The sequence below is a fragment of the Sparus aurata genome, chromosome 16, assembly GCF_900880675.1.
Source record: "Sparus aurata chromosome 16, fSpaAur1.1, whole genome shotgun sequence".
NCBI lineage: Eukaryota > Metazoa > Chordata > Actinopteri > Spariformes > Sparidae > Sparus > Sparus aurata.
The window spans coordinates 27,131,041-27,155,115 of record NC_044202.1 but is presented as its reverse complement, the minus strand read 5'-3'; the positions used below and the strand labels follow the sequence as shown (position 1 = coordinate 27,155,115).

Here is a 24,075-nt window from a genome sequence, read left to right as displayed (position 1 = left end):
TGCTCTACCAACTGAGCTAAACAGCGCCCCAGTCACAGACATCCAGATCTGACTTGCTGTGATGGACACACAACAAGCGGCTGAACACGCTTATTTCCACAATGGTATTACCTAAGTCTAAGCTCGGGATGCTGGTTTGTTAATACTTGCCATCCAAACTTTGCTGAAGCAGCACGCAGACTTCATTAGGTGGCACTGAGTTTGAAAGAAAGACTGAAGTAAAAGATACGTAAAAATAACTACCGCTGACTTGGTGGCTTGGCTTTCGCCTCACTACACAAGCCTTGCCAGCTGCCTGATGGATAATACACACGTGCAAATCTCAACAGAGATGAGGAAGAGAGGATGTCACACTCCTTAGCTACTTCCTCCATCAGCTACGGAATAATAAGTGTGTCTAATAGGGCTGGGTATTTACTACAACCTCACGATATGATACCTATCCCGATACGGGGGCTATACACGTAAATTTTGAAAAATGACAACATCCTTTACACAATTAACAATAGTCCTTTATTTTAAATAATAGGACTGCATAGTTAGATGCATTATCTGTCACTAAAGCTGGATTCTTATCACCAAGCCCCCATTCATCCATCACAGACTGAAGCAAATCTGCAATATCTGATCCAGTGTGGCTGACAAACATTGCTCTTGTTTGCAGAACATGGGAGACAATCTCCCATTCTGGAGAAATGTGGTTGCATGTAAATGTCACATATGACTGTGTTGCTCTCGATGTTCATGCATCACATGTGATGCCGACTCTCTCTGCAAAGGAGATGGTTTCTTTGACTTTTTCTTTCATATCTTTGTACAACTTCGGCACTGCTGTTTCTGTGATGAACCGAAGAGTGGGAATTACGTAGCATGGCTCACACTCGTTGAGCAGCTGCCTGAATCCTTTGTTGTCCACTACGCTGTATGGGCGCAAGTCCTTACAAATAAAGCATAAAAGTGCCTCTGTAATCTTCTGTGCCCGTGCAGAAGTAGATGGGTAATTAGACTTGAACGCGTCACTCATTTTTGGTTGAGACGGCATAGAATTCCCGGGTGTTGCCTCCGTAGCACCTCTGCTAGCACCTATTGCTCTGGATGGTGTCTCGCTATGTGGAGATGGAGGTTGGTCGTATTACTGCAGTATTTCACCTTGCATTTACAAAGCCTGCATACTGCATAGCTCATGTCCAAATCCCGACCTCCGGCTGTTCTCCAAAATCCAAAATGTGCCCATATCTTTGCTTTTAGCTTGGATGGGGGTGGGTAAACTTTCTCATCTATACTTGTTCATCTGTTTTGGTGAAAAGCGTGCACTGCATTGTGTAGATGGCCCTCTACCGCCACCTCTGGCCAATATATGTACTGCACCTTGGAAAACGTGACTTGAAATGTCAGTCTAGGCATTTATGGAAATATCGATTCTTTAAAGTGTGCATCGATGCAAGTATCGGCAGAAGTTTGTGAAGGTATCCGGCCATATCAATTTTTTGAACAGGCCTAGTAATTCGGAATATTATTGATAAGACTTCAAAAAACTATTTTAAAATCTTCTCAATGTGGTATTCTGAGATATGACCTGTTGCTTTACACTGGTCCCTGTGTTTTTGTGATGACAAATAGTCATGCTGGCCCTAATGTCCTGTATTACTGTACTGGAATTTCCTTTTTTCAAATTCTGAGCAGTCCAACTATTTTCCTTTTCCTTTCTTTGCACCTAGTTTGTTATCCTGACCAAACAGGATTAGGGACAGAAATTGGAAGGACTCAGATCTGGTGGAGGGGTTCTTGATGGTTGTAGACCACACCCCAACCCAAACACCAACCCCCCACCCCACAAATTAAGGGGCTCATCCTTTCCACTACGTACAGGCCACCCTTTCGTAACAGTTCTATCACGTGCAAAGATTACACTTGTTGGCAGAGGTTGTTAGACTGTATTTGTGTCAGACTGCCATGGCTGAGTTGGCACATTCCCATAGTGTGGAGAGGGATCGAGCATAGCTGTCAGAATTTAAAAATCTTCTTTGGGTTTCAGCTGCCATGTGAGCCAGTTCTGGCTTTGCCGGAAGAACAGGGATTTGCTGTTTCTGTCTACTTGTTGCTCAGTTCCTGTCTCTTGGTGTGTTTAGGCCCTGTCTGTCTCCATCTCAGCACTTTTGTTATTCTCCCTCAACCTCAGATTTCCTTCTTTCTCTGTCTCGGTCGCCCTGTCTCTACAATGTGCTAAGTTGTGTGGCTTCAGGACTCTCCCTGGCACTGTCAAGTTTTAGTCGTGGGGAATGCTAAACTCCACTGCCTGCAGGATATATCACTCCTCCAACTGTCAAAATCAATTCAGGAAATTAAGTGAAATTCCATTTGTGATAGGAAATTATTCACTGTTATCAAGGCATCTGTTTTCCCAATGGTAATCCTTACCCTTCCTCTCAAACTAATTGACCAGACGTGACTCTAGGCTCTTAATCTTAGTAACATACGAGCCATTTTCAGCAAAAATTAAAACGTAGAATTGTAGCAGTCAAGACACGTGCCTCAATCAGCGTCCTTAGACTTTAATGGTCTAATGTCCTTTCAGTTAAGTTTTGTTCCAAAGGACCTAAAGTTTATTTTTTCAAGTTTTTACATGGAGAAAAGTTTTGTAAAAGAGAACAGAGACATGCAATGCTGGGCTAGAATAAAACATGTCTGTCATATGGGAGCACTTAGCCAAATTACAGCAGTCCTTGGGATTGAGAGGACCAAAAGACCCACAATTTACTGTGGGGTAAACATCCACGCATGCGATGAAGCTGACACAGATGTATCAGCTGAAGAAGAAGCAGAGCAAACAGATCCCCAATTTTCAAACCCTCTTGACTTGCAGCTTTTTGACCCAGGAGAGAAAGAGGATTTGGCGTTTCTCATTTAATCTGCACCCTCCCACATGTTGTAAATATATTATTGTCATGACAGTTGTTGGATGGCTACGTCTGATGGTGTCGTTCACGAGCTTAGATGTTTGGTCTTTGGGGAAATGTCTGTTAGGATGTGGTTCATCTTGTCTATAGTGCAGAATCCCAGCACTGAATTTAGCACTCAGTGGTGTTGTGTCTATAACATCATACATGTGTGCCCTGTCGATCACATGTAGTCTCTTTTTCTTTAAGATGTCAGAACACCTGCACTCTTGAAGACTGCAGGCAGTCAATCAAACATAGACAGGGACACACTCCTCTACATCAACATTTCTGAGATTTCCTCCCAGTGTCTTTTTTTTTTTTACAGCCTTTTTAATAATAAACACCATAAAAACATTTAAAAAACATGTTGACATTATTATTTTATACAAAAAGGGAAGATTGGACAATTGTGACTTCACTTTAAAGTCTCTATGCTATTATGTTTGAAAAGGAAAAATTATGATCCGGTTAGATAATAACTCAACCCGTAAAAGTTTGATTCATGTCAGCTTTGATTGGATGACCAATGCACAAACAGCTTCTGGTCATCTGGCTAGGACATTGGCCCCTCACATCTGTTGTACTGATAATGTAGCCGACATGCTGGCAAATTTTGACTGGCCATTAAAAAATCTGTACAACCAGACCCCAAGCAGTCACTCCTTGTGGACACAGTGCTTGTAATGCTCACTTAGAGCACCAATATCATTAGAGGATAAGCTGTGCTTCAGAGGAGGATAAAGAAAAATAGATAATAACATACCATAGTGTGTTTCCATGACAACAGGAGATGGGGATTATTGTTATGAAAGCCTTCCCTGAGGAGGAGAATGAGACTCAGTGGAGCCTCTGGAGTGGGAACGACAGATCTGGGCCAAACGGAAGAGTAAACCACCTCCACCTGTCCTCACATCCATAATGGGGTCTTCCATTGTGTCTAGATACTGCAAAGTGCACACTCATCTTACACTGTTAATGGAAAAACAGACTTATCTCAGAAATATTTATATGAAAAATTGTTGGCCTGAAATTCTGTAGGTTTAACTTGTCTGTTGTGCCATGGTGGTTACTCTGAACATTAAATGGAATACATATTATCATGTGTCTGTCCCTTGTACCTGTTTGTCATCTGACCTGGTGCGGGTAGTCGAGGTAGAATAGAATAAATAAACAACTACGAACCTCTCATCATATTTATTTCAGCCATTGTCAAAACCCAAAGAAGCACAAGCATGTTCTGTTATTCAGACCACACTTTCCACTGCTGCTTTGCTATTGATCCTAAATATTGGAAATGTATAACCTGTAATCAACCTCTAACTTCTATGCAGGGCCGTTTCTGTTTTTTTGGGGGCCCTATGCAAGATGCTGTTTGGGGGCCCCTATTTTGTCAAACTACGATGGATAGATTCCTAACCCTTTTGGGTGATCCATAAAGATGCAACAATCTATTACATTTTAAGAGGAAAACAAACATCTTAAGTTGACCCACACTAGTAAGGTGAACTGATAATATGATATGACAATACAAGGTAAACAATAGGGATCCTTGATAGGTCAATAAATTAAACTGATGGAGTGTCCTCAATTTTATTTTATTTTAAGTTGACATTAAACACATAACATACATACACCCAAAACTAAAGTTGAAGTCGTAGAGAAAATAAAATAGGCTTTACTTAGAAAAGAAAATCACAATGAGCCAGCATCCATATCAATATGCAAACAATAAAAACAAAAAAACTAATGAGAATAATACTGTTAGTAGTAGGTAGTAAGGAACCTTTCAAATGTAACACAAGCCCATCAGGACCAACACAATAAACCAGCATACAATATAAATGCAACAATGAAAACAAACCAACAATAAAAACAATACTTTAAAGGAACCATACAGAACTATATAACACAATCACACCACTTTGTGATGATTATCAGTATCATCTGAGTCTTGTGTTTTAAGCAGATCTACCTTAAGCCCCTCTTCAAAATTTCTGCTTCCTTGCCAGCATATGAGAGCTGCTTGTCAATCTCTGGTGCTGAAGGCGGCAGTGCTGCTTCCTGTTCTGCGGCTCCAAAATACTTCAGAATTGCTCCTGCAAAGACAAAACTCCTCAGGTTACCAAGCAAAACAGATCCTAAGCAAATATTCATACTATATAATTGAGTTATGTTACGCTAATGGAGAAATTCATAATCTGTTTTTATTTTAAACCTTGCAATATACAGCACAGTGTCCCTTTAAAGCATGCACCCAATTTCAAAGTTGTCACTTTTAAGCAGTTTCAAAGAGTTATAAAACAAAGATAAATGACTGATGAGCTTTATGTGATATTGAAGGAATATCTAAGTTTATATTTCACAGAGTATTACAAAGTGAACTACTTGCTTAACTGATGATTTGGTCTTAACATATATTCTGTGGGCAGAACTAAAGGTCCTATATAGTATAGTTCACTTTAAATTGACTTGTGTTATTATGATTCTTTTGAATAAAACAAAGTAATAAATCAAAAACATAACTAAGCTGTAGGCAAATGTGTTCAAATTATATTGTCCTCAGAGCAATAATCTTCGGCCACAATAGTCCATAATAATCCACAGTAGGCCTCATATGCATCAGGGTTGTTTAGCACACTTCACACTAGAGACCTACAAACTGAGGAAACACTAAAATTGATAAATTAATCATACAAACAATCCTAAAGTAATGTTATGTGACAAACATTGAAGAGCAGAGGAGGTCTATGACGGACCAGCAGCTCTACTGGATGAGGATCCAGCATGACATGACAGATATCTGCCTAACACACACACCCTCCCTCACAAATATAATGCCAACGAACTGGACCTGCTGTGATTCACCAAAACGGGTGTCACTTCAGTCAATCAGTGTTATGGCATTCACATGTGAGATACATTTTATTTTAGCCCTCTCCTAAAGCAAACACTTAAGCTAGCTAAAAAATTTGGCATTTTAGCTAGCCCCTCCAACCAACATAACGAAAAAAAAACACTTACCTTTATCCAGCGAGCGTTTTTCTTCATCTTGTTTCTTCTTTTTTCTGCGGCAGATGAATACGCTAGTTTGGTCGCCATGCCGTGAATGACCTGAACTTATGGCTCAGCGCAATTCCCCGCCCCCTCCTAGTTTAGTAGTACTGGTCGTCATAGCAACGCGGCGTGGTATACACCAGATCTGACCAATCAGCGGGCCAGGTGTCAGGTCCTTTTCACATCTTTTCCTTCGGGTCATTCCTCAAGTATTGCAGCTGACCTTGCAACTTGAGGGGGGCCCCTTGTGGCGCGGGGGCCCTATGCACCCCCATAGTCCGCTTATAGCAAGAAACGGCTCTGTTTCTATGCTATTAGGAACAGTGCAGAAGAGATGACTTATTGACTTTGCGGTGAAGCTTACAAAACGAATACTGCAGAATAAAGCATGTGTGGGAGCCATGCTTGGTTCCCTTGTGCAAACTCTTTTCTGCCAAATGTGCAACAACTTATCGCAGAGTAAGTTTAAAGAATAGACCTGTTTAAGTCTGACACGAACCCTTATGTGCCAGTAAGGACCTGCCAAACTCATGCAAATGAACCTGGAAACAATTGCCACTGATTTGAAAACAATGAACAAAGACCACATCAGAGGGGCTATTGGATAGCATCAATTAAACTACATATTTGCAGCTGGCTGCATAATTTCCTGATAGCAAATGTGCCACTCTGGGTTCTGTATATTTTGGATCTGTGTGCATTTTAAACAGTTGCTTGGAAACACTGATGGAAAGTGTGCACACATAGTTCATATATGTGCCATGTGTGAAGTTTGGTAGACCTTTCAAGAAGAATGACGACTTTATTTGTTCATTAAGGCATTTCTCCGATAATAGCGTTGTATTATCAAATGTAAAATTGCTGCTGCTCAGTTATGCAAAAAAAAAAAAAAAAAAAGAGTGAGGTCGGTTGGGGACAACTATGGGGCTTTTTCATACACATGTAAGGGCTCAGTTTGACTCAATACCTCAGCCTTGCATGGCGCTATCCACTTGTCTGTAACTGATGACACACTTGTCTTGTGTAGTGGTCAAACGAGTGGCTGTGAGTGGTCAAATCCATTATATTTGTATTCATATAGTGTCAATTCACACCAAAATCTATCTCATGACACTTTCCAGTTGGAGCAGGTCATACTCTTTACTTAATTCAAACTGGTCTTGAAGTAAAATCCAGAGTGTTCTTTATCTAAGACCGAGACAAGTCAAAGTAATAATATAGTCAATTTCTAGACCAGACCTAGACCAGACCTAAAAAGTAGTCTTGAAGCTGACTTGAGTTTTGCATCCTTTTTGAAGGGAAGAAGAGGGTCATCATTAGATCATTGCAACTCACATTGAGCCATTTGAGCTTGTTTTGCCCCCACTCCAGAGCTCCATCTCAGGCACGGCTTGGCATAACTGGTAATGGAAATGCAAATCGTGGTTTGTCTCAACATGACCAAAAGTGCCAGTGGAAATACCCCACCTGACAGCCATTTACAAGTTACAGCTGAACACATCGTATTACTTTGGAAAGGTCAGCATATTGTCACAATGAGACGACACATTGCAAGGGCCTGAACCCAACTACACAATGCCACTAACCATTACGAACATAAATGTTTCAGAAAGACAAAAATAAACAAAGAAGATGCAACCAGTTTAGAAGTACTCGAGTCAGAGAATATTCTGTGGAATAAAACTGATTACACAGGCCCACTAGATTGTTCTTGTGAAGAAAAGAAAGATGCCAAGTATGACTCAGCAAATGGCATTATTTCTTTTGCATTCAGATTGAAAATTAATGTACTCCCCTTCTTAAAAGTGAGACTGGTTGTCTTATTATTAAAAAGAGACCCTGTCTCTCACCCATCTGCAATGAATTGTATGTTGAGATGAGAGAGGATATAATGTACAGTATAGCTAGCCAAATTGGCGCAACTGAATCAGGTCTACTAGGCCAACATCTGGCAAGTACAGTACTGGCAGACATCAGATTAGTGTGTGTTCTCTCTGCCTTTCTCTCTGCTCTCTTTTTCTATCTGCTTTGTCTGTCTCTTTCCTAAAGTGAGAAATCTCTTTCTTTCTCTGTCTCATCAGTTTTAATCCAACCACTCTTGGCACTCGTTCAGCTGTCCAGTGTCAGACGCACAGCATCTGCGTGCCGCAACCTTTAGTAGCATCCAGTCACTGTTTTTAGAACCACATAGATTTTGTTCAAAGCAGCAATGGTAAAATTAGCCTTTCCCATTTGAAACCTCCACTAGCTTTTTCCAGGAGAACTGGAGAAACTCTTTAAAACATAAATCCACTACTAATGCTCCCCCCAGTGTGATTTTTGAGCCGGACATGAATCAAAAATGCATTGCATAACAAGAGGGAATGGAAATATTCTCCACCCTCTGCGCCACTGGGAGTGAGTTTCCTCCACAGTGTACGCATTGGGATGCACCATCTTTCCTTTCTGTTCCCCTCTCTTCTTTCCCTGAATTTGTCTAAAGAGCTTCCCATTTTGAAAGCTCCCTTCCTACCTCTGTTGTAAAGCCAGCTCTTACTGTCCTGAGCCAACCTTATCATGGAAGTGGTCAAGCCTTGTTTGGCCAAGGGGAGAGGCAGTAGGCCAACACTGGCTACTGGGTGACTCATCAAAGAGAGGATAGTACCACACCTCTGAATGTTGCAAAGTGGTGTGAACACAGTGTGTGAGTGTGAGTGTGTGTGTGTGTGTGTGTGTGTGTGTGTGTGTGTGTGTGTGTGTGTGTGTATGTGTGTGTGTGCGTCTGTGTGTGTGTGTGTGTGTGTGTGTGTGTGTTTGATGTGATGAATTGTAACATGAAGTAAAGCAGTCAATTCCATTCTTACCACAGCTTAAGAATAGAGGTTGGTCCTTGGATTTTTCTTGGTTGTGATAAATGTTTCAGATCCCTCCCTTGCGCACGCACACACACACACACACACACACACACACACACACACACACACACACACACACACACACACACACTGCATGTCATTTGGGTCAATAATGGCAGCTACAGCTTCCTGTGAGTCCTCTGGAGACTTCATATGACTTCCTGCCATCTTGCCTGTCTTTCCTCTTCCTTCCTCTCTTGCCCAGAGAATGCTGAAGGATATATATACACTGTGTGTGTGTGTGTGTGTGTGTGTGTGTGTGTGTGTGTGTGTGTGTGTGTGTGTGTGTGTGTGTGTGTATGTGTGCTACGGACCGGATAGACCCTGTCAGCCTGTACTGTTAGATTTCACATAAGGTAAAAACATATATTCATATTCAAATTCACTCTGGAAATGCCACTTCATGGACAAACATATATATGACAGGATATAATTCTTGGGCCACACACATTTCCCATTTAGGTGGAGCCTCACACATTCTCAGCCAGTTGACTGAGACGCACCCACTTCCACTCTTTTGCCAGTCACTCACATATACTCACTGACACTCAGTAACCACTTTCCTCACACTTTTTCACCATTCCACTTTGCCATTCTACCTCGACTCCTGTGGTTCATCTCTCGTATTCACTCTCTTAACCTGGAGTGGACATATAGTCGAAACAGTAGCGAGTATATACATTTTCCCACAGTGCTCTGACTCCACCCATATTTAATTCCAACTTATCCTTCTCCCTTTATGCTCTTTCCATATGGCATAGATACATATTTCAGATATCCCACAGACACGTTTCATCATCTGATTGCTGTTATGTCATGCAAACTAATTTATGTAAGGCATGATTGGTGGCAAATATGCTAAGATATCTCAATCATCATAATCCCTGGGGGTTGTTAGAGTACAGAACATCATGTTGTTAACTGTGTCCTGGCGAAGGACCACTTTACTAATAGAGAAATGGAGCAGGGACCCCCTACTACATATATTGTGTAAAATCTCTTGCATGTTAGACTGGGCCTTCAATAAGGCTTTATAGGCCACCATATAAAGTGATATGAAAAAGTTTAGGCACCCCTCTGAGGCTGCATAATGATTTACTCTCATTCATCTTCTAACAAAAGCTGAGTACTGGGGTATTTTCCAGACAACGATTTTAAGTGTAGCATTGTTCAGTTGTATGACATTAAATCAGACGTGAAAAATAGGCTGTGCAAAAATGTGGGCACCCTTGTCATTTTGTGGATTTGAATAACTACTCAGCATTGATTAATTGGAACACAAACTTGGTTTGGTGAGCTCATTCAGCCTTGAACTTCATAGACAGGTGCATCCAATCATGAGAAAAGATATTTAAGGTGGCCAATTGCAAGTTGTTCCTCTCTTTTATGCTCCTCTGAAGAGTGGCAACATGGGGGCCTCAAACAACTCTCAAATGACCTGAAAACAAAGATTGTTCAAAATGATGGTTTAGGGGAAGGCTACAAAAGGCGATCTCAGAGATTTCAGGTGTCAGTTTCTACTGTGAGGAACATAGTGAGGAAATGGATGACCACAGGCACAGTTCTTGTTAAAGCCAGAAGTTGCAGGCCAAGAAAAATATCGGAAAGGCAAAGGTGAAGGATGGTGAGAACGGTCAAAGACAACACACAAACCACCTCCAAAGACCTACAACATCATCTTGCTGCTGATGGTGTCACTGTGCATCGTTCAACAATTCAGCGCACTTTGCACAAGGAGAAGCTGTACAGGAGAGTGATGCGGAAAAAGCCTCTTCTGCACATACGCCACAAACAGAGTCGCTTGAGGTATGCAAAAGCACATTTGGACAAAGCCAGCTTCATTTTGGAATACGGTGCTTTGGACTGATGAAACAAAGATTGAGTAATTTGTTCATAACAAGGGGCGTTATGCATGGCGGTGGAAAAACACAGCATTCCAAAAAAAACACTTGCTACCCACAGTAAAATTTGGTGGAGGTTCCATCATGCTGTGGGGCTGTGTGGCCAGTGCGGGTACTGGGAATCTTGTTAAAGTTGCATGGATTCCGCTCAATATCAGCAGATTCTTGAGAATGATGTTCAAGAATCCATCACAAAGTTGAAGTTACGTCAGTGCTGGATATTTCAACAGACAACGACCCAGAACACTGCTCAAAATCTACTCAGGCATTCATGCAGAGGAACAAGTACAATGTTCTGGAATGGCCATCCCAGTCCCCAGACCTCAATATCATTGAAAATTTGTTGAATGATTTGATGTTATTTTATGTTGAGGTTCCCAAATTTATGCACCTGTCTAATTTAGTTTTGATGCATTTTGCATATTTTCTGTTTATCCAATAAACCTCATTTCACTACTGAAATATTACTGTGTCCATCAGTTATTATAAATGAAATTGCTGAACCAAACACCCAATGATTTATACCTGAAAATAATGGAAAATGTCAGGGGTGCAGTACACCTCTGCAGTAAGTCTGAGGACCCCCTAGGAGTCGCAGACCCCTGTTGAAGAACCAGGATTAAGAGGATTAGTTCAGAACATCACAATATGCACTTATATTGTTTGCAAATAACTTCATAGTAACTCATTTATGTAGGGGCTCAACAGCTGCCTCTAGTCTTTATAGTAAGCTTGGCTAATGTTAAACATGTACAAACTTCAGGTATGTACCTAATGCACTGACACTCTACCTTATCTCCTGTGCTATTGCAGCACATGTGAGAAACCACTGCTTTTGAGGAACAGGAATTTGAACGTCAGGGCAGTTCAGTCAGTCTGAAGTCAACATGACTAGCAATCTTGAATGCCCTTTTTTAATTTGTAACATTATTCAGATCTGGAAGTTACCTGCTCTTCTGAATGGTTGAACCTGTGTGTCTCAGACACCTAAATCCTCATTTTCATTGCTTACGTATATCCTCCTCTAATGCACTGCCTGGCCAAAACAAGGTAACCATCTGAATTTAACTAAACAAATGGGTAAGAGCCTTCCATTGGATAATTACTGCAGTTATTGATATGTTTCAGCTGGCAACAAGATATTTAACCCTAACTGATGCAGTGAGTAGCTTCTCATTTCTTAAACAACCTTGTCGGAAGATATATCCTGTGGTCGTGGACAGATGGAACTCTTTCGTTTCAGAAGGGTCAAATTATTTGCCTGCATCATGCAAAGAAAACACCTAAGTAGAATGCTAAAACTACTAAAATTGGGTTAAGAACTATCCAACGCTTTATTAAAAACAAGCTGGAATGATAGTGCTGAACTGAACCATTATCTTTGAGGAAGAAATATGGTGTGAAAAAAATCTTGAATGATCACGATCAGAGATCTCTTAAACGTTTGGCGAAATCAAATCATGAAAAGTGTGAAAAGTTTAACAGTGAAGGTAAGAGCATTTCCACACGCACAACGTAAAGAGAACTCAAGGGATTTGGACTAAACAGCTGTGTAGCCTTAAGAAAACCGCTTATCAGTGAGGCTAATCAGAAAAAAGGCTTCAATTTGCTAGTACCTACTGTACAAGCCTGTGGGGGCATGATCAGGGGTTGCTTCAGTTGGTCAGGTCTATGTTCCACAACTAAAAGTTTAGGTCAGCTGACTACCTGATCATATTGAATGACCAAGTGTTTCCATCAATGGATTTGTTCTTCCCTGATGGCACAGGCATGTACCAAGATGACAATGCCACGAATCATCAGGTCTCAAATTGTGAAAAAATGAAATGGTTCAGGGAGCATGAGACAGCATTTTCACACATGGATTGGCCACAATAGAGTCCAGACCTTAACCCCATTGAGAATCTTAGGGATGGGCTGGATCTCGACTTTTTCTTTGGCTGTGCAGTATATAACTCCCCTAAAATTGATAGGCCTGGGGAGTAACGGGGAGGAGAGAGAGAAAAGTTTAAGTGTAGAGATCATCTGCCATGCTCAGTTTCCATCTGGTTTATATCCAGGGATCTCATTCTCACTGATTTCCCCATCAACTCCTCCAAACAGCAGCAGCTTGGACAGCAGGGTTTTGACCCAGCGACCAGGCATTAGGCCAGAGATGAGCTGGCTTCTCTGCCATGAAGCCTGAGCATGTTGAGAGAGGACTGGGTCCAACCCAAAGCTGAAATCTGTAAAGATAGAAGGACAGAGAGTCAGAGGTTGGATGATAAGCCACCTCAAGATGGCTAGTTTTCTGACTGAGGCTCAAGTACACGAATAACAGCAGCATGCATTTATAGTTGCTGGTAATGTAGACCCTGGGTGATCAGCTCTGTGTGTGTCACAATTAATCACTGAATTCATGCTGCTGGGATGAAAACTTGGACCAAAGATTCTAAAGTGTCTTTGTAGTTTGTATTAGACCCCCTTGAAGTTCACACCCTTCAGATTTCTTTTTTTACCAAAGCTACAATAATGCTGCTGCTGGTTATCCCATGAAAGGGCTGGATGAGAGATGATGTCATTCCTCATCGTGTCAAATAGTTGTAATGTGGGCCACCTCAGCCCACCCCATCCAGCTGAATGGATGAAAACAAACTCTGTGAATCTACTGGCCCGGCTTTAAGGGGCCCCACCTTTGGCAGCGGTAGCCATCTTCACTCTGGGGGGCCTAGGAGGCCCGGCACTTCTGGCTGACGTCATGGTAGCAGAATCATTATGATGAGATTAGTTTGAGCTTGGGCACAAAGCCCTAGCACTAGAACATCTTATCTTCGCCTCTAGTTTTTTTTGTCTCTAGTAATTTCCCAAACCACCTAGCCCTTTGGTATTTCTTTCTTCTCCTCGTTCTATCTGTATATCTCTCTTTGTCAACTTCCTCCACCTCTCTTCTTCTCCCCTCATCCCTGATTTATCTGCCTCTCTTTTTCCAAGACTTTACTTTTCCTCCCTGGCACACAGAGACTCATTTCCTGGTCTCATATGCATTTCAAAAGGTGCAGGAGGCTCCTTGCACCAAGAGGAAGAATTGAGCAGAACAGCAGGGTGAATATTAAAACACTCCTCTGTAGTCGATGGAGACCAGCTCTCAGTCAGGCAGTAAGAAGGTTGGCCAATCAGATGTCACTGTGTGAACTCCTCACCCAGTGATCTGCATGTTTTGTTCTATCCCGCTATTAATGTAGGGACAACAGAACAAGGGATTTTCGGATTGTGTCCTGAGGGATGGTGTGATTATGATCATTTTTCTCCCAGTTACTACTTAAAATGGTGCTTGACTGTTATGTTTGTTTTTCAGGTTCTGTCATTATGAATATTTTTGTGATTCTTTGTGTGCTAATTTATTATCTAATATCAAGTTCTACTGAATGGTTTGTGCAGAGGTTTGGAAATCAACAAAATGTGTCTCTTCTTGTTGCAGGATGAACTGGACTTGACAGATAAAAACAGGGAGGCCATGTTCGCTCTGCCCGATGAGAAGAAATGGCAAATCTACTGCAGCAAGAAGAAGGTGAGTTGGTCCCTGCAAGATGGCAATTTGGTAATTTTTTAACAGGTAGAGCATGATATTGATCCAAGACTAAACTGACCGAATGGTGCTAACACTTACTCCAACCCTAATCCCTAAAGTGAGGGTTGGTATAATATTTTATAGTATTTTACTTCCTATGCCCTCAGTTCGGTTTTAAGTGGGTATATTCGCTCAAAACGTGCTCTGTGCCGTTTAATAGTGGCGCATCACATTGCGTCAGCTTGTAGCCACAGTGTCAGATATGAGTCACACTTAGAAAAGCCCATGGGATGAATAAACATGTTAGTCCTTTCTTGATTAAAAGCTCTGTTTTCACAGTCTAATTTTCTTGGACTGTTCGCTCTCGTCTTTTCTGTGTGTATATATGACTGACTCAAATCAGCCAGCTTAATGCTTTACACAGATTGGAGTTGCCTGAGCCACTAGTGCTGTAAAGGCCAGAAAAGCTGAACCGGTTGTGTAAAAATGTTAATAATTCATATTTATTTACCACTTATAGATCTGGGTCTGGATAGGATGGCTTGTGGGTCAGTACCTGAACTGCAGTCTGCCTATCAGCCATCTCATCTACTGGTCCCTGCTTTCCTTTACTGTACATATGCTTCAGTCTCTGGCTGGCCCTCAGTTGACTGGATGCCTGAACCCACAGCTTAAATCTGAACTGTCAGCAATGAATGTTATTGAAGGGTAGCTTCTTAACAGAACCAATTCTGAATCAGACGTTATCGGAAACATGTACACATATTACGCCAGCTACATAATGCACAATATGTTTTGCAGGCAGAAGTAAATACAATAGTATATGTACACATACAGCACACACAGAGTACACAAATACACCCCAGGCCCCTATTCCAAGGCCCTCAATCTCCGAATATCCCTTCCCACCTTGGAGCAAGCATTCTCCTTTCGCTGCTTAAGAATTGTCAACATACCATGGAATAACTAGAATATTCTGGTTAGACCTCTCTTTCACCCCTTTCCCCTCGCCAAAACATCTCTCGCTCTCTTCATACTCTTAGGCTTGTCTCAAATACCCGCCAGGAAATGACATTGTGCTTGGAGAAAAATGGGGAATTCAGCCCCCCTCTCTCACTCAATAGCAAATTGAATAAATGGTCATAAACCCTCCCCTGTGTCTCTTTGCTAATTTGTTTTTTGGCAAGGGGTTGTGTGCTGGAAGCACAATGAGGATCGTACCCCTCCTTCCTCTTTCCAATACATGCAGGCTCAGCTTTGCTGATATGATGGGCTCTGACAGCCTTTTCAAAAAGGAGTAAACACACTCCACTGTATATGTGTGCGGACGCGTGTGTGTGCACCTGCATGTGTAAAAGCTTGTACTTGTATTAAGGCCAGTATTAAGTTACTAGGAAAAAGAGCAGCAGTGGAATTGTGGTGTATTTGGAGGGATGTCAAGGCGAGGATGGAAGCTGGAGCACCACACTACCTTACAATGAAATGCAATACTGGTAAATATTATACAAGAGGAGGCTATAAACCTTTCCCTGTTACATTATGATAACTATAGAACTTACAGCCTGGTGCACCTTTTGCATACATTGCATTGTATTTAAGGGGATTGAATTATTGTCAGAATGTGCATTTGCACATGTGAACCCACATAAAAGGTGTAAATTCAGTAATCCTCTAATATCAGTCATTGAATATCTTATTAAAGCAACCACAGACATTTGTGAGAACCCTTTGTGCTGTAGTAGAAGCTAGTGGAAGCAAAACCTTGGCACCTTGGCAATTATTTCCTCTGTGAGGATACAGTGAAAAAAGCAGCCATGTGTCCCGGCCAGGAAACAGAGAGCAAAGCCGGGGTAACAGTGCAAAGCGGAAAGCTCCAGGAAAAGTCAGACAGACCCCTTATTCATGGATAGAGGCGGCGTAACGGAGACTGAGGGAAAAAAATAACTGCCCTGCAATATCGGATAATAACTTGCATGTCCATATGTGAAGGCATGAATACTGTCCCCATGTGCATGAACCAACATAGACAAGAACAACCATATGCGCAGGAAAATGAGAACTCACAGGTTATTCTGACATAACCGACTCACACTACACAGTAGTGCCCTGTGTTTCCATGAATTACTGCATGACAGAGATTTGAATGGAGAGCACAGGACAGCAGAATTTCCCTCACCCGTTCCTGTCAGTGACAAACACTGGTTCTATTGTTTACTCCAGCCAAGCGACGGCTCCAGTTGTTGTGGTTGGATAACACTTGGAGGGAGCCATTGAGGGCAAGACAAAGGGACAAACTAACTTTGTTCACCTGAAAAACAAACTGGCCAACACATTACCCCAAACCACCCCTGTGTAGCAAGTTCAAATTATTTGCTGTACAGTAGAAACTACATAAAGAAATTGAATTATTTTAATGTTTTCACATAAACTAAAGAACTTAATGTTTCTTCTTGGCCACTTCATATGCTATGCTGCACCAGTTAAGTTGCTGTTCCTGAGCTATGGCGTTAAATAATGGCCATCATTTTATGTAGAACATTATTACATCATAGTGAAGTTGACCTTCGACATTTTGGATATAAAATGTCATGACTTCATAATTTGAGCCTATTCCTACATATCCTACGTGTGTTACATTTAGTCAAATTCATCATTTAAGTTATTAAGTAATGGCTAAAAATGTTATTTATGAGGTAACTGTGACCTTTGACTGCCAAACTGTTATCAGTTCATCATCCTTGGATGTTCGTGTGAATTTTGAAGATATTCCCTCCAGGCACTCTTGAAATATTGGAGGGTCCAAGTGGACATGTGTGCAAAATTTGATGAAATCCCTCAAGGCTTTCTTGAGATATTGCATTCTCAAGACAGACTATTGCTGGTATGAAGATATAATTAATGATTAATGCAACTTCATACAGAACATACAAGGTAAATGATCAATGAATGTATTAAATGAACAGAAATCATGATACGCTTTTCTATAGGTGCATTATTCACACACCAGCATCAGAATTCATTTCTGTAGTTTAGTTTAAAAAAAAAAGTTTTGGTTTGTTTATCTGACACTGATCCTCTTATACTGTCCAGCTAACACCAGTCAGCAGTGATGTAAGGAAATTTGCTTGAATATGGTCTCTGTGTACCATGACTAACTCAAATATCTTCTTGAGGCCTGAAGCTGCACATACACTAACTGTATCTGCACATCTGATCTGAGATCCTCAGCCAAGGGTGTTGGGTGTCTATGAGAGAGAGAGCGAGAGACAGAGAGAGAGAGAGAGAGAGAGAGAGCCTGTACAGAGGCTATTCCTCTCCTCTACCCCCAAGAGGTTAAAAATGAAAGTGCCAGGAAGGCCTACAAACAAAAAGCGTTGAAGGAAAAACCAGAAACACTCTTTTCTGACCTATATAAGAGTGGAGATATCAGCAATCTGATCTTCCTAACAGACCAGCCACTAGCATGGCACTCCTCTATCAGTGCCCACTACCCATCTGTGAAGAAAGAGGGAATATGTAACGGCTGGAAACTAAAAATCAGAGAGGTAGAAGATCCAGACTCTTATCATGGCAACAGTCAACTTGTATAAGAACGGGAACCTCAAACAATTTGAGCTGGACTTTCCCCTTATAAAGGAAAGGGCCCAACAGGAGAAGTCCACCCCCACTGACAACACCCATACTCTGCCAGCAACAGACACCACCCCCACCACTGACCAGCCCCCTGAGGAGAACGAGCCCACCAACCCAGAACATGCCCAGGACCCCCAGCTGAACCACACCATCACTGATATGAAGGTGAAGTTTACAGTGTTGGAGAGAGAGCTGGTACAATTAAGAGAACTGATCAGCCAACAGCCGACCCAGAACACCACAGGACATCAAGACTCCTGTATCATCAGCACAGAACTGACCAAGCTTAGAGAGGACAGAGACAGCTACAAAAGAGAGCTGACCACCCTGAAGACCGAGGTAAGAGAGCTGCAGCAAGATGGAGAGAACCGCATGGTACTGCTGACAGCTCTGACAGAGGAGGTGAGGGAGCTGAGAGGAGAGAGAGAGAGCTACAGGAGAGAGCTGACTGCTCTGATGGAAGAGCTTCAGGAGAGAGAGAGAGCTACATAGGCCCTGAAAGAGCAGCTGGACTCATACCCAGACCACAACCAGGACCCTGTGAGCCCCACTGACAACAACCAGGACCCACCAACTCAACACCCTCCCTCTACCCACAGCTCCATCTCTAGCTCACGGTCTAACACCACACCCAGACCTCCTACCAGCCCACAGATCAACACCACCCCTCATCCCTCCAGACCAGCACAGCAGAGAGAGAAGCCAGACATTGTCATCCTCATCGACTCCAATGGCAAATTCATAAATGAAAAGAAACCCTTCCCCATCCACACAGTGGCTAAAATCTGGTGTCCAAACACCCAACATGCCATGGACCTGCTGTCAGAGGAGCGGCTGGGATCTCCAAGCCACATCATCATTCACACTGGCTCAACAACCTGAGGAGCCAGCAGGAGAGAGTGTCAGGGTCACTCAGAAGAGTGATAGAGAAAGCATCCACCACCTTCCCCAACAGCAGAGTGGTCATATCAACCCTGCTACCAAGGAAAGACTTCCACCCTGACACCATCCACAGGATCAACAGCAGCATGTCCAGAGACTGTGTCCTAAGGCCCAACGTACACCTGGCCCACCACCCCACCCTGGATGTCAACTGTCTCTACGACCATGTCCACCTGTTTAAAAACACAGTCCCCATCTTCGCCCGGACACTGAAAGACGTCGCTCTCAACAGAGACCAATCAACACCCCGCAGAAGGAGCAACTCGACCCACAACCCCCTCAGACCAACAAGGCCCCCCACTGGACCACCAACCAGACAACCCCAATGGAGAACAGATCATCCTCACCTTCCTTCATGCCATGTCCCACTAAGACCCCACCAGGGCAGCTATGATCCCCCTCAAACCAGACCAGAGCCACTCTTGCCCCCAAGGCTCCCACCCCAACCCCAGCGACAGGAGCTACACCCTGGCCCACTAAGCTATGCTCAGGCAGTGAGGAGAGCAGCAGGCCATACCCTCACCACCCCCCCTGCCCCTGAGCCCACCCCCACACCCCCACACAATGAGCTGAGAGACATCCAGCAGATGCTCGGCCTGCTCTGCTCTCACCTGGTAGGTCAGGTACCACAATACGCAAATGTATTTATTTATTTATCTTTTTATACATTTCTTTATTTATCTATTTATTCTTAAAAAGAAAAAAAAAGAGTGTTATGTTCTGAAAAAAAAATGTTATTTTATATTAATGGATTGAAACTGAAATTTGAAATTGAAATTTATATAGTCAATGTGTTCTTAAATTAATTACTTTATTGACAAAAATAATTCTGGAAGTTTATCTCATTTTAACATTAAATGCTTTTTGAGGTTAGTTTTTTTAGATAAATGAAATCTAAATCACTTGTTATTTCATGTTGGAATATCCAGGGTCTGAGGTCCTCTGCTTTTGGCCTCAAGAGCAGGACCCCAGACTTTAAGAGAGAATTAGGAGATACAGATGTGTTAGTTTTGCAGGAGACTTGGAGTAGAGGAGACATGCCCACTGGTTGTCCCTTAGGCTACAGAGAGATAGTGTTCCCATCCACCAAACTAAAAGGAGTAACCCAGGGCAGGGATTCAGGAGGAATGCTGATTTGGTATAAGGCAAACCTTGTACACTCAATACAATTAATCAAAATAGGCGAATTTTCAATTTGGATCAAAATAAAAAGAGAAGTAGTTGCCACTGATAAAGACATATTCATGTGTGCAGCATATATCCCTCCATGTCTCCATTCTGGAAGATGAGATCAGTCACTACCAGGCCCAGGGAAGTGTACTGATCTGTGGGGACCTTAATGCCAGGACTGGTATAGAACCAGATTCTATTACTCCACAGGGAGACAAACATATACCTGGCCAGATCAGCATCCCCCTCCCTTCTTACCCCCACAGGAACAACTTTGATAAACCTGTCAACAAAAGCGGGCACCAACTACTGCAGCTGTGTAAAACACTGGGTCTGTACATGGTTAACGGTCGGCTTCGAGGGGACTCCTATGGTCTCTACACACACAGCTCTCCTCTTGGCAACAGCACCGTAGACTATAGCATTACAGACCTGAACCCCTTCTGTAAAATAACACTCTACATTAGAAAGACATTAACAGACCCTCATGCAGCTGAACCCACTAAATTGAACTATACAAATCAACCTTATAGATGAACGACCAATAGCAAGGACGACTACCAGAAAGCAATCAGACATCAAACAATTAAATCTCAGTTAGACCATTTTCTTTCCACCTCATATGCCCACAGTGACGATGGCCTGAATCAGGCTTTACAGAGTCTGAACAACATATTTTACAACGCAGCACATTTATCCAACCTGAAAAAACACCACAGATCAAAAATGTCAACCAGTGAAAAGTGGTTTGATACAGACTGCAGACATCTGAGAAAAACACTCAGGAATTTATCAAATCAAATACACAGACAACCCGACAACCCTGAGCTCCGCCTCCATTATTGGGAAACACTGAAAAAATACAGAAGAACACTCCGAACTAAAAAGCAGCAGCATGAACAGCATCAACTTGATGTAACTGAAGAGTCCATTGACTCAAATGATTTCTGGAAAAACAATACTTTGAAAACCTGTATAGTTCTATTACACTGAATTCAGCCCAAAATGATCTCCTCAACAAACTACGAACTCTAGAATCAGTCGTTAAAGACAGTCAAAACCCTTTAGACTACCAAATTACTGAAGAGGAGCTGCTGGCTAAAATCCAGGCCCTACAACCAGGGAAGGCCAGTGGTCCTGATGGCATTTTAAATGAAATGTTGAAATTTAGTGACTATAAATTCAACATTGCCATATTAAAATTATTCAACCTGGTTCTGAACATTGGACATTTCCCTGAAATCTGGTGCAAAGGAATCATCACACCAATCTTTAAAAATGGAAATATATTTGATCCAAACAGTTACAGAGGCATATGTGTCAGCAGCAACCTGGAGAAGTTATTCTGCAGCATCTTAAACAGCCGACTGCAAAACTTCCTCAGTGAGCACAATGTCCTGAGCAAGAGTCAGATTGGTTTTACACAACAACATCGAACTACAGACCACATCTACACCCTCCACACTCTCATTAATGAACACGTCCACAAGAACAACAACAAAATTCACTCTTGTTTTGTAGATTTCAAAAAGCATTTGACTCCATTTGGCATAATGGTCTGTTCCTTAAATTGATTGAGAAAGGTGTCAGGGGGAAAACCTACGATATAATTAAGACAATGTACACAAATAATAAACGTGCTGTGAAAATTGGCAACATGGAAATAGACTTCTTCCCCCAAAGTAGAGGAGTGAAGCAGGGCTGCAGTCTGAGCCCCACCCTGTTTAACATTTATATTGATGAACTGGCCAAATCCCTGGAAGACTCAGATCCCTGGTGTCACCCTGTCTGACACAGAAATTAAATGCCTACTTTTTGCAGATGATGTAATACTGCTCGCTCCATCTAAGGAGGCATTACAACAACAACTGGATCATCTGCAAACCTTCTGTCAGACCTGGGCACTGACAGTCAATCTGGAAAAGACTCGAATTATGGTCTTCCAGAAACGACCCAGGAGTCAGGGAAACCCACACAGGTTCTTACTGGGCTCCACTGACATAGAACACACACACAGCTACACATATTTAGGACTAAAAATTACTTCAACAGGGAATTTCAATCTGGCCGTGAATGATCTCAGAGACAAGGAAAGAAGGGCTTTCTACGCTATACAAAAGTCTTCAAACATTGATATACCTGTTAGAATCTGGCTGAAAATATTTAAATCTATAATCGAACCAATCCTTCTTTATGGTAGTGAAGTGTGGGGTCCTCTTGTAAACCAAGACTTTGAAAAATGGGACAAACACCTAATGGAAACCCTGCACACTGAGATCTGTAAGAGCATCCTCAGAGTTCACAGGAACACCCCCAATAATGGATGCAGAGCTGAACTGGCCCAATTTCCCCTTTTAATTGGGATACAAAAAAGAGCCATCAAATTCTACAAACACCTAATGGAAACCCTGCACACTGAGATCTGTAAGAGCATCCTCAGAGTTCACAGGAACACCCCCAATAATGGATGCAGAGCTGAACTGGCCCAATTTCCCCTTTTAATTGGGATACAAAAAAGAGCCATCAAATTCTACAAACACCTAAAAGCAAGTGAGCCAAACTCCTACCACTACAAAGCTCTCCATCTCCAAGAGGAGCAGATAGAGAGGAGTCCCCTCAGCCAGCTGGTCCTGAGGCTCACCTCCTCTAACAGCACCAGGCCTCAGGACCGCCCCCACGAAATCTGGACCAACCAGATTATAGCTAAACAAAAAGACAATTACATTAACTATTGGGCATCCACCACAAAAACTCAAAGCAAACTTCAATGTTATTCAGATCTAAACAGACAGTACACGCTGACAGAGTACCTGACCACCGTGACTGATGAGGAACTGAGAAAGACTTTAACTATGTACAGACTCAGTGTCCACCGCCTGGCCATAGAGACGGGCCGACACCGGCAGACCTGGCTGCCCAGAGAGGCCCGGCTGTGTCGGCTCTGTCCACACAGACAGCTGGAGACTGAGACACATTTCCTGCTACAGTGTAGCGCATATCAAGACATTAGAACAAAGTTCTTTACACAAATTGAATGCAAACGGCAAGATTTTGATTCACTCTCTGACCAGATAAAAATGCAACACGTACTTGGAGAAAACAGTGTCAGCGCCATAGAAGCAGCTTGATATGTGAGAGCCTGTCACAGCCTGAGAGACGAGCAGCACAACAACACATGACAGCAGTTTGTCTCCTCACTCACCAATCACCTCCTCTACTCCATGTGGGCTTTTTGTTTGTTTTTTTGGGGTTTTTGTTCTTGATCTGTTTCTTTGTTGTTGTTGTTTTTCTTTTCTCTTTTTACATTGACTCCTACCATATTGTATTAATATATTGTTGTTAATTGTTTCTTTCTTTATTGATTCTAAACAAACGTTAATTACTTATATGCCATTTTGCCATTCTGCCATTTTTTTCTTTTTATTTATCTATCTATGTTATTCTATTTAATAAATTTTTTGTGAGAGAGAGAGAGAGAGATTCCCATTAGTAATGCTGTAGTGACATATACACACACACACACATACAGGCACTGTGCTATCATCCCATTACCACTCAATATGACCCTTTATCAGAGTCAAAAAAACTAATTACAAAAAAAAATTTCTGTGATATTAGTTTTGCTTTCCAAGTTCATATTAATATGTGTCCTCATCTCAGATTCTGTGAGTGGAATGCCATATACGTTTTTAAAGTGTGCTAGCTGATGGTACCATATGGACCCACACACTAGCCTCGTCTAACATAACAGTAGCTTAAGGATAAATGATTCGCCATGTGTGCTTTACACGAATGTGACCCCTGGCAAAAACTTCTGCTGGAGCATGTGCTAAAATATGTGTAATGTTAGCAACCTGAAACAGGCGGCAAGCATTCAATATCCTGTCCATTTCCTGCTGCCCTAGGTGAGACTTAATATACCGGCTTCCTTAGATAAATATTACCTATGGAGAGATCGGCTCTTTGTAATTTCGGACAATCCCATTGCGCAGACA

The 24,075-nt window shown here is 42.1% G+C and overlaps 1 protein-coding gene across 7 annotated transcripts in view; it reads left to right on the top strand.

Annotated features, from left to right (window-relative positions):
• daam2 (dishevelled associated activator of morphogenesis 2) overlaps positions 1-24,075 on the top strand; it is a 136,980-nt gene that overhangs the window by 57,905 nt on the left and 55,000 nt on the right. For all 7 annotated transcript variants that reach the window (XM_030443354.1, XM_030443355.1, XM_030443359.1 and 4 more), the window contains one exon: positions 14,246-14,335. In XM_030443354.1, coding sequence (XP_030299214.1) covers positions 14,246-14,335 — 90 coding nt within the window. The remainder of the gene's footprint in view (positions 1-14,245; positions 14,336-24,075) is intronic.